Source organism: Arachis stenosperma, chromosome 5 (genome assembly GCF_014773155.1).
Source record: "Arachis stenosperma cultivar V10309 chromosome 5, arast.V10309.gnm1.PFL2, whole genome shotgun sequence".
Taxonomy (NCBI): Eukaryota; Viridiplantae; Streptophyta; class Magnoliopsida; order Fabales; family Fabaceae; genus Arachis; species Arachis stenosperma.
In genome coordinates, this window is record NC_080381.1 from 120,247,391 (window position 1) to 120,259,506 (window position 12,116).

A 12,116-nucleotide genomic window follows, 5' to 3' on the forward strand; every position below is an offset into this window, starting at 1 on the left:
AACCGTTCTTTAAAATAATCAAAAAGAACGGTTTTATTTTGTTGCTAGAAATTGATGAAAAACTGAATTCAACAGTAACACTTTAAAAAACCGTTGTCTAAACCTATCTAAGAGAACGGTTTTAAGGCGTTGCGAAATTTGGCGTTGCTAAAGGCCATATTTGTTGTAGTGTTTCTAACGCCGATTCCTGGCAATCCTCGAGTGTTTCCAATTGCAAACAGGTAATTTTGATTAAAGTATGCATTGAAAGAATTGATAGAAATTGTATTCTGTTTATGGTAAGATAAGTTAACAAATAGATTGTCCGTCTGCAGGTGGCATAACTGGGACCGTCAAAACTATGCCTACCGATATAAAACGCTTGTGCACTACAGGAGGTTGTTGGATGATCTACAAGAAGGACAGGTATTGTGTAAAATACAAGTACCTTATGTAACTTCTTAAGTGAAGTAATTATTGTGTAATCATCTGACTGGTTCGATGTGTCCGAAAATTGATTCGACCGCCTGCTGCTTTGCTAACCAAGCCTTGCGATAACTGATGGTGTAGTTAAACTTTGACTGGATATCAGCAATTACTGATTTCACCTTTATAGTCGGGTCAACCTCTACCAACGGCTTTATTGCTTCTGCAACTGTCTTGGAATCCAGCTTCGAATGGTCTTGAGAAATAGTAGACCTGGTACAAGTATGACTTCCATTGTACCTCCTTATCTCCCAACAGTACTTCTTCTGCATTTTGGTTACCCTGATCAACCAGTCACAACCATTCCCATATTCTGTACATTTGGCATAGAATGTCGTCGGTTCCGACTCATATACCCGATAGTCCACACCTCTCCGGATGGTATAATCTTTCATTGCCTTGATTACTGCCTCCCTTGAACTGAATTCCATCCCCACTGTGAACTCACCATCCGCCACAACAGGAGGGGCTGCATACATCAAAAGTAATAAATGCTTCATTATGTACTCAGTAAGAAGTCTTTCATTACAACTCAATTAATAAACACACTTTACTATGTAAGATCGTTATAGTCTTATTTTTCGCTATTCCATCTACGTAAACAACAACTAAATATCATTCACAACAAAGAACTATTAATTAATAAAAAAATCAAACGCTATGGTCACAAATGCCTGGTCACATATCACATACATTACTCATCTGACTTATCGATCTGCTACTTCAGAGATTCACGTAGCTACCTAGGTTTTCGCACCTGGATTCATATATTGCGGAAATTCCGGTGCGTGCATAGCCTCCAAATCCAACGACCGCATGAAAGAAGGCTCCTGAAACGGATGCGGGTTTGCTAGTGCATTTGCAACTTCCGCCACATCTGCGTTCATGGCGCCGCCAGCTGCTTCTTCGTCCTCACTTGGACCGACGATCTCATAGTTACTTTCAAATTCATCTTCGCTTTCACTATTATAATCTTCCAATTCAATGTTATGGTCCGCTTCAGATTGCTCAAACTCAATATATAACTCGATGCACGACATTCGGTGGCGATTTTCCATGTACATTGAAAACATTTCCTGCATACTCGCTTCGTCCATCACATACTTGGTCTGAAATTGAACAAACCCACCAAACACAGGTAAAGAATACCTGTACAAAATACACGATATCCTCCTACATCTTTGAGAATCTATCTTCTCACAAATCACACTTTTTAACTCCTCAAATGACAATGTGAATGGAATAACAACATCTAATGGATTTTCACACACAAATTGAACTCCCTCATATGTTTGTAATAAGATCTGTCCGTAATAATAAATCTTCAATACAACTCTATCATCCATAACACTAACTATTCTCAACCTCACAGGAATTTCTTTTACAAAAATGAAGGAGAAGAATCAGAGAAGAGAAGAGAGGAGAAGAGGATGAACATTAGCTGACGAGGAAGAAATGGGGCTTCTGTGATACCACCATCCGCTTTTTGTGTTGACTAAGGACAAATCGGAGGGACCGACCGCTGCACACCCAAATCGGTGGGTCCGATTGGTGCACCCCGGATTAAAATAAAATTCTCTGCTTCCAATAATCGGTGGGACCGATTACTGCACTCTTAGCAAACGTCTTCCAGCACCCACAAATCGGTGGCACCGATTTAATACTCATTAGCCTCTCCCTAACTCAAATCGGTGGCACCGATTTCATACCCATCAACCTCTCACTCACACAAATCGGTGGGACCGATTCCTCCCTGCTTCAAATCGGTGCCTCCGATTTTTCCCCCAAAATTCTAAAAAAGCAACGCCGTCATAACAGTGTAAATCACCCGTAATCATCATATCCCAGCATAACTCACACCCCAAATCATATCTAAAAAAATCAGCCCCTTTCTTTTGGGTGCTATTAATTTACATGTTACATTACTTTCATCACATTACACTCGTATCACTTTCATGTCTTCACCGTAAATGACAAGTTCTCTTCCCATTACCCATCTTAATTTAAATGAGATAGAGATGAAGAAGATAATTGGCAAATAATAATTTAAAACCTGAAGAACTACATTTAAAAAGATAAGTGATTAAAAAGAGTAAAAGACTTAGGTTTAGGTTAATAAACCTTTTAATTTTTAAAAAATAATTTTTTAAAAATATTAACATTTATGTTTGATAAATCAAATTAAAAATAATTTTTAATAAATATAAGTAACAACAATTGCTTTTGATAAAATAGTTCTTAAAATTTTAAAATATTATAATACACATAAATGTAAGCATTAAATTTAAAAATTAGTTAATATATGAAGTTATATTAGACTTTTAAATTTTGAAAAGACAAGTTAACTTTAAAAATCTTTACCTTAGGTGTTTTCAAAAGTACCCAAATCTTTTAAAAAATACAAGTAAAAATACATAGTCTTTTTTATTTACCAAACATAAAATGAGGAACTTGAGCTTTTAAAAAGTACAAGCACCTCTTTAAAAAGTTTTACCAAATCAAGTCTTAAGCAGGGGTATAAAATATGGTGAATACCACACATATATACCATCTTAATGTGAAGTTGATAGTTGAAAAATATTAGATAATAATTTAATTAAATATATCAAATTATTTAATAATTTTCAATTAACAACTTTAAATAAAGACAATTATATATGAGTTTCTACGATAAAAAATATTATTTAATTCAATGTACTTATAAAACGTTTTAAATAATCGTTCAATCACATCCTTTTTTTTAATGATCATTCATGTGATCAATATAAAAAATAGTTATTTTTAGATTTAATTATTTTATTGATTTTGTAGTTTCACCAAATTTATAATTAGATTCCTATTTTTTTTCTTTTTAATTGTGTTCTTATATTACTTTTAATTTTAAAATTTTATAATTAGATCATTTTCATGTCAAAAACGTTATTAGAATATTTATTCCAACAAATACGTGGTCAAAGATCTAATTAGGTTCTTAATTATGAATACCTTTCATTTGCGAAAAAATATTCAGTTAATTCTAATATTTTTTATATTAGAAATGATCTAATTACAAAATTAAAAATAATATAAAAATCTAATTAAAAATAATAAAATTATAAAGATCTAATTACAAATTTAATAAAATTATAGAAACTAATAAAATAATTAAACTTTATTTTTACTAATATACTTTATAGAACGACTTTAGCATCAAAATTAAATTCATAAAAATATATTTTACATACTTTTTTTTTGAAATCTTATATTCTTATATATTAAGATAAGAATATACTGAAAAGTCTAGTGTACATTTTAGTTTGAATCAATTTTGAGTAAAAAAGTGATTTGATCCAAATAACGAGTTAAAATTTGAAGTGGATTTGTTAAATTTAAGTTTTGAATCCGATTTAATTTTAATACTTGGATTGCATTAGTTTTTGTTTGATAAAATACTTTTTTTAAAGTTTCAATCATTATTTTATTATAAAAAACAAGTGAATAAAAAGGATTAACAATAATTTAAATTTGAATGATTCCAGTTTACAGAGTAAATGGATTCAAATTGATTCCATAATTTATTCTGTTGTAACTAAAATAATTATCCCGGAGAGTATAGATTTAACAATTTACCATTTGGATCAGATAAGATAACTTTTAAATTTTAAATCTTAGTTTTAAAGTTTAAATCTTAATAAAATGAGAATTATAAAAATAATTTCATTAAAAACTACAAGTTAATTTATATTGATTACTTCAAAATTAATCTCGTATATTTCTTCATTATTTTAATAATAGTATTCACACATTAAATATTTTTTACACTGATAAAAAAATATTATTATTATTAATTAAAGAAAAAAATGTAAAAAATATTTAAAGAAAATAAAGTATATTATAAAACGTGAAAAGTAAAAATTTAGATGCCGTTGATTTTACATAAAATTAATATTTATGAGTCGTTAAATAATTTTTAACTAAATTTTTATTTAACAATCGAGTTTACCTAAATTTTTACAAGTATTGATGGTATTTATTCCTAGGCGGCATCATCAGAAATCAGAAAAAAATAGGTGCTTCTGGATTGGGGGAAGTGGGTAGAAAAAAACCCCAAAAATATCAACAAACTTCACTTCTTTCTTTTCCAATTCCCACTTCCCACTTCCCACTTCCCACGATCGATTTCAATCTATCTTCTCTGTCTCATCTCATTCTCATGTGCCCAATTCAACCTTTTCCACTGTTATCTCAACCTATAATATTATTATAGCTTTTTAGTTCCCTCCCTTCTTCTTCTTCTTCACTATTTTTTTTTGTGTGTAAATGGCACATGTTGTTGATGCTATTCGGTTATTGCAATTCCAACCTCTTCTTCTCCTTCCTTCAACCCTCAACACTTCTTCCAACATCAATAGGGCACTCTCACTCTCACTCTCTCCCATCGCTTCTTCTTCCTCTGCTTCTCTTGCCTCTGCAGCTCCCAGAAAGCACTTGCTTTCTTTCAAGGTAATCAAATTATGAATACCCTCTTTTTTAACCTTCTCTTGCCTTTGTCTGCATTGGAGAATTATCAATTTTGTGACTGAATTGCTGGGAAATTAACTACCTTTATCCCACCCCATGTTGTAGATTTATGAATTTGTTAATTGTGTTATTCAAATTAAGTAACTTTATGGCACCCCATGTTGTAAATATGCTCAATTATGCTCCCACGTTGGAATCTCAGGAGTTAATTGATAAAAGTTAACACAAGTAAGTTTAGGAGAATTCCCTTTTTTTTTTTTTGGGTTTTGGTTCATAGTGTATATCTTTGCACATTACTATGATATTGCATGCTCCAAGCTTAAAATATGCTGCACCATGCGTTGCTTATTGAGAGAAGGCTTCTTTGAACTGTTATGGTGTTCTCACTTTATTATGTGATGATCTTACTCTGTGTAAAGAATTAGAGATGGCCTATGAATTCTATAGTATGATGAACTAAACTATCACATCTTTATGTTGTGAGTTTATCTGTAATATGATCATCGATGCTAATTTTCAAAACATTTCATTTACTATCAGAAATCAATGCTAATTTTTTTTGTTTGTTTTTTTTTCTTTTTTTCTTTTCATTCGCCTTTGGCTTTTTTATTGACTGAGAGTTTATGTGTAATATAAGTTAAATGTTTTGTACAATAGCTTAGAAAGTAACTCCTTTTTGTGAACTGACTACTACCATATATATATATTGACAATTTTTGTCATTTGCTACTCTTTATTTAAGGTATGTGCAACTGTTGCTGAAACTGGTCAACCAAAATGGTGGGAAAAGAATGCACCAAATATGATTGACATTCACTCCACGCAAGACTTTCTGAATGCTTTAAGCGGAGCTGGGGATAAACTAGTTATTGTTGAATTCTATGGAACTTGGTGTGCATCGTGCAGAGCCTTATATCCCAAGGTCTCTCTACTTCCTGAACCTTGCCTCCTTTTTTCATTCTAATATTTTAGCTTCTAGATAATTTTCTCTTTTCGGTAAAAGCAGCATAGCACTTAGGATTACATTATGGAAATTATACAAGTGGTAAAATTATCATTGGCCAATTATTCATTAATCATAGAAATGTGGCAATTTTTAAAAATTATATTGAGCATTAGCAGGTCTTGTAAATCTTAATTAGTGGATTGTTACTTTGAACACAAATAAGATAGGGTCTAGAGTTCTCGCTGACTTGTAACTGGCTGTGTCTGAGATATTGTCTGTTACCATCAAACAAGGATTAATACAGGTTATGTGGATGGCTCATTCATATGTCAAATATGATCAACATGGATTACATGCTTTGTTTCGGTTCCTGGCAAATTGAAACCTTTGAATTTGTCACCAACTTACTGAATACATGATTTTATACCCATGTATTGACTTGCTTTATGAAGCCTTTCTATTTTCATTTTGCAATACTCATTTGAATCGTGTATAAAAACTTATATGTAAAAAGATAGCTCCTAGTTGTTTGATGATTCATCTTTATAACTCCCAAAAAAGAGTTTGGCTATCCATGCTGACGCTTACTGCACGACACTCCTGGAAGAGAGGGCTTAACAAAATATCATCCAGTTGTTGCAGAATAGCAGGGAAATATTGATTTAGTTAAATCTGGATGAAAAAATTCAGTACACGACGTAGTTAGAATTTTTAACATTTTTGGTTGATATTGTTAAATTACTTCTATAAAAAAAAAAAAGTTACTTTTGAATTTCCAAACTGCTGAAATATGTCTCGGATGTCCTGAGTCCTGATGTTTTTTTAAATGGATCTGGCAGCTATGCAGAACAGCTGAAGAACACCCTGAAATTCTTTTCCTAAAAGTGAACTTCGATGAGAATAAGCCGATGTGCAAAAGCCTGAATGTAAAAGTACTTCCTTACTTCCACTTTTATCGAGGGGCTGAGGGGCAGCTGGAGTCATTTTCCTGTTCACTTGCCAAGGTAATTCTTATCATTTAGTTCTAGTTATGTTCTGCATTTCTAGTTTGTTTCAAGGGATCAAGGAGCAGTTACTAATTGGTTCCTGTTCTGGACCCAGGAAGGTTCTTATATCGTTTGATTCGTGCTATATGGAGAAATAGTCATTTTATTTGCATTATACAATGAATATCTTAAACTCATCTTCCAAGTTGCTAATAATGAGTAGTAGTTTATAAGATACTTGGATTTCTCTCTTTCAACCTTTTGCATGATTTGCTCAAGCCTAAAGACCCTAGGGTAAATCGAACAATAATGACCAACTGCAAAATATTTCTTCTGTTCCCTTTTATTTGTCGCAATCGCATTTTGTGCATCATTGGATATTGTATCGCAGTTGATAATGACGGTGATAGATAAAAGGGAACGGAGGGAGTAATAATGCCTATTAGAGTGCTCAGCTGGTGGAATGAATTAATTCTGATGATAATTAAGTTTACATAAGCACATAGAATACAATAAAAATACATGGTATATAAGCAGAGTTTAATTTTGATGCACGAACAGTGTAAAACATTTTACACAGTTGGTCAATCACATCCATTCTTTTGAATAACTATTCACACAGTCAATGTGAAAAGTAGTTATTTTAACTGATACACCGTTACGATATTGAATGTACATGTGAAACTGTTTTACACTGACAGTGGATCAGAATTAAATTCATATATATATATATATATATATGCTCACTTTGTTTTCCTCATGAAGGACAAGAATTGTCTACAAACCTTCTAGGAATATAGTGAGGCAAATATAAAATGATGGATATAGACTTTATAGTGATTTGATATGTGATATTGAATACAATACAATGCTTTTAGTTTTGAGAAAAAGCTAATGGTCATTTGAAATTTACAGTTTCAAAAGATAAAAGAGGCCATTGAGACACATAACACTGCTAGGTGCAGCATTGGTCCACCAAAGGGTATTGGTGATCTGCTTCTTGAACCTTCCAATGTTCCTGTTCCCAAGGATAGACCAGCAGAACCTGTTTGAAGCATAGGTGCATCTTTGTAATTTATAAGGTGGTTTCACAAAGGGAAAGAAAAAACACCTCAAAAGAAGGCTGTGATCTAGAGAAAACTTAATTGATATGAAGGGATTTATATATATGTATTCTGTATATTTTTCACTTATTTTTTTTAGAAGGATAATATAGCACTCAGGAGTTGTTTTAACTCTACTTCATTCTTTTTTCCATTCATTAGCTGATTGTAATCAAATACTTGAGAACTTCAGTGAAAATGAATTAAGGATTAAGCTGTATTTAGTTGAAACATTTATTTTTATGAAAACTGAACATCACTTGTTCTGGCTTAGAAATGGGTAATTTATTTAGGCTGGCTTTCTCCCTAGCTTAGAAAACATTACTTGAATTGTGACCAATGAGAGGATGTGTTGTATGAAGTTCTTGTTTTATACTTCAAGTTGACATATTCTTTTTATTTATTATAATTAGAAAGAATGTGGGATTCAATGTGGAGGTGTATGTATGTTTTTTTGTGCAAGATAGAATCCGTACACATATTTCTTATAATTGAGTGGTTAATGTTATGTTAGTTTTTATATGCGTTAAGTACGATTTTAGTCCCTAAGGTAGGGGTTGAAAATTTGTTTCGTCTCCAACTTTCTTTTGCTTATAAAATTGTCCCTACCTTAATACTTAACCCTTTTTATATTATAACATTTTCATATTGCTTTTTATAACTATATACTAAAATTTACTACCAATGCTATGTGTCAATAAAATCCCATTACCCATATACTTAAAAAGCTTATTCTACTCATGTATTTTCTTTGATTTATTTAAGAATATTACAATATTAGTTGTGATTAATCGTATTGGACATTAAACCGTATAAATTAGTAGTGGTGCTAAGGAATATAATTAAGGAGTTTAATTTTGATTTCTGATAATGTAAAATATTTTACACAATTATGTAATTGTATAACGTTATATGATTGGATGTACGAAATGCATAATTAATATTAGTTATTATACAAACTATTGTTTCTCCAAAGTTGAAAGCAAGGAGCACCTAAGTTTTCTATTATCTTACTTTGAACCTTAAATTTCTTTTGAAAGATTATACTTTCTTGTTTTGTTTGTAAAAATTTTAACATCTAAATTTAATAAAGCTTAGTAATAATATTCTCCTACAAAAACGTAGAGATCCAAACATTTGGGTTTGTTATAAACTAATTTGAAACAGTAAATCACTAAATCAAATACATCCTCATTATTCAATCTTCAATATTGAGTAAAAAAGTGAGAAACAAAGCAAGCACCTTATGATTCAATATCCATAACCTTATACTCAATCACATCATTTTCACAGTTCACACAATGCCATCATAATTACCTTCATTCCCTGAATTAACCAAAATTTTTCATTCTCCATCATATCTTTCAAGAAATGACAACAACTTATGGAACAATCTCAGAAGAACTTGATGTATCAACACATTCAAGCTTAGTATTCTTTGCGCATTCGAAAGAGCGAGTTCAATCGGGTTTAGGCACAAGACCATGGAAGGAAATGGTTCAATCCTCTCGTCACATGAACCTTCCTCGTTCAATGCTTTTAGCAATCCAAAGGGTCAACACAAACGCAAAGCATTTTCGTGCAAACTACGTGATAATCATATTGTTTGTGCTTTTTCTTAGCTTATTGGGACACCCCATCTCACTGATCATACTAGTTTTCATGATGATTGCATGGTTGTTCTTGTATTTCCTTCGAGACACACCTTTGGTGATTCTAAGGTACGAGGTTGATGAGAGGTTTGTTGTGATCTGTTTGTTTTCGGTTACAGTTGGTTTGCTTGTTCTGACGAATGTGACATACAATGTGCTTGTTGGAATGTGTGTTGCTCTATCTCTTGTTTTGCTTCATACTTTGGTGAGAGACACAGAGGATTTGTTCACAATGGATGAAGAGGTAGGGATTGTAACAGCTACAAAACAAGGTGTTAAAGTTCCTCTAAGACAAGCTGCTTCCTCTTCTTTTACTTCATCATAGTACCAAAATTAACAACAAATTCTTTGCCTTTCTTAGGTTATTGTTTTCGGACAGAATCTGCATAGATTTAGATAGAGAGATAGATAGAAAAGATGACTTTTTTTTTTTATGTCTTTCATTGTCCTCATATTTTTGGATGATCAGATAATTAAAAATTTTATTTTAAAAAATGTTTTTATGTTTGTATCTGTATTTACCTGTGTTTCTATCTTGGTTGATTTGGTAACTAATTGTTTAATCTATTTCTTTTTTAAAAAAATTCTCATACAGAATGAAAGAATACAAAAATAAAAGAGTGTCACAATAGAATTTCTGTATCCTATATATGATATGAAGATGCATGTGAGTATAATTCTTCTTTAAGAATACCAAATGGACACTTACACTTAAATGTGATGGTGTTTGCTATGATGCTTAAAAAGTATTGTTTAATTACTAAAATAAGTAAAATAATTAATTTTAAATTTAAAAATATAAAAATTAAAAAATTTTAAATATTTTAAAGTTACTATAAAAAGTAACTTAGGCAAAAGTTAGGCACCAAATAAAACGCACCATAGAATTGGCTAAATGGGATATGGGATTCAAATTCAATTCATTTAGGCACGAGATTCATATGCACGTCTATATTTCTCTCATAAAGTGCCCTCAAGTTCTAGCCTTGTCTTTATGTAACTTGTGATGACATGACTATAGATCCCTTCACATGTAGATCAAATTTCATGAATCTCAGAGTTCATCAATATTACCTTCCTCGATTCTTGTCTCATATTTATCTCAACTTTAGAGAAACAAACCTACCTACCAAAACTCCACAGCTGGGAATAGAATCAGCCCTCCCTACATATTAAAAGGGCCTTAAAACAAAAAGATCAGTTTTTTAAAAATTCTACCGGATCAAAAGCTAATATTGTTTAGAGACCAAGGCTAATTCTAGGGCCATGTTTTTATTATTTCTTTTTTTGTTTATCAATATTTTTTAAAGCTACTATAGTTTTATCTCTTTATATTTTGTATTACTTTGATCTGGCTAATAGTTGACTCGGAGAGGGCTGGGGTTCAGTCGAACCGGGTTATTTAGTATTGGTCTAGGGTCGGCCAACATAATAGTTTGTCATCAATCGGTTGGTAGACTAAGGTCTATAGGTCATTTGGGGTCGATCGACGGTTACTTCGAATCCAATCGTCTAACAAGTGGTTAAGGTCTTTAAATAATTTGGGATCAATCTATAAACTATCAATGCTAGCCCATTATTTTTAAGATAATTGTAAGAATAATATCCACACTTAATTGGCTGTAAGATTACTCACTCATATAAATGATACTATCATATTTTTCATCTCTCAAACTCACTAACACTCATAATAATAAGGAGAGAATTTTTTGAAACAAACACTAAGTATTTTAGTTCGTGGAGAGATAGATAATAACATACATATGAAGTCTTTATATAGACAAAATTTTATAATAAAATAATAATTCTTATAACAACTAAGCACTAGTTGTCATAATTCAAGAAACATGTAAAAATTTTGACTAGTCAATTCCTTATTCAATTTTGTTTTAAATTCTTAATCATCAATTTTAAAGCTTTCAATTCATGATTCTTCATTCTTCTAATATGAAGATGATGAGTGCAACTTGTATTCAATTTCAATTTAATTTGATTTTAAATTTTTTTAGTGTTTTAGTATGTTGTAATTGTACTATTTTCTTAAATATCCTTAATTTAATTTTTTAACAATAATTGTGGACTAGGTCACTAGGACCAATAAAAGCATCTTAGAAAATTGGGCTAGTGAATAATCAGATTTTTAAAATGTTGTGTTCAAAAGTGTAAGTGTGAGTGTGCAGGGATTTGTGATGTTGTAATGTTTAAAATTAGATGTGTCTAATTCATCTGGAAAAAGAAAAAATAAGTCTCAGATCTTAAGACCAAATTAACACCTTTAGATAATTCAACCTTTAATTTTCACTCTGCTTTTCACCAGAAGTGTGTGATCATACAAAAAAGGGAACATTTATCATAGCCTCCATGCCCTTTACACTTTGAATGATTATTAAGGGAGGAAAGAAAAATGCTAATTAGATGGGAATGACCTGTAGGAGGATCCGAAAACCTTATATATACCTAATCA

The 12,116-nt window shown here is 31.4% G+C and overlaps 2 protein-coding genes across 2 annotated transcripts; both read left to right on the forward strand.

Moving 5' to 3' along the window:
• The first annotated feature begins 4,519 nt into the window (after positions 1–4,519).
• On the forward strand, positions 4,520–8,366 carry LOC130979670 (thioredoxin-like 2, chloroplastic). The gene is made up of 4 exons (XM_057903156.1): positions 4,520–4,947; positions 5,708–5,887; positions 6,751–6,915; positions 7,813–8,366. The coding sequence occupies exons 1-4, from the start codon at positions 4,765–4,767 to the stop codon at positions 7,948–7,950; spliced, it is 666 nt and encodes a 221-aa protein (XP_057759139.1). The 5' UTR covers positions 4,520–4,764; the 3' UTR covers positions 7,951–8,366.
• A 1,005-nt stretch (positions 8,367–9,371) lies between these two features.
• On the forward strand, positions 9,372–9,977 carry LOC130981253 (PRA1 family protein F2-like). The gene has a single exon (XM_057904857.1). It carries the CDS (start codon positions 9,372–9,374, stop codon positions 9,975–9,977), a length of 606 nt encoding a protein of 201 aa, XP_057760840.1.
• Positions 9,978–12,116: the final 2,139 nt, after the last annotated feature.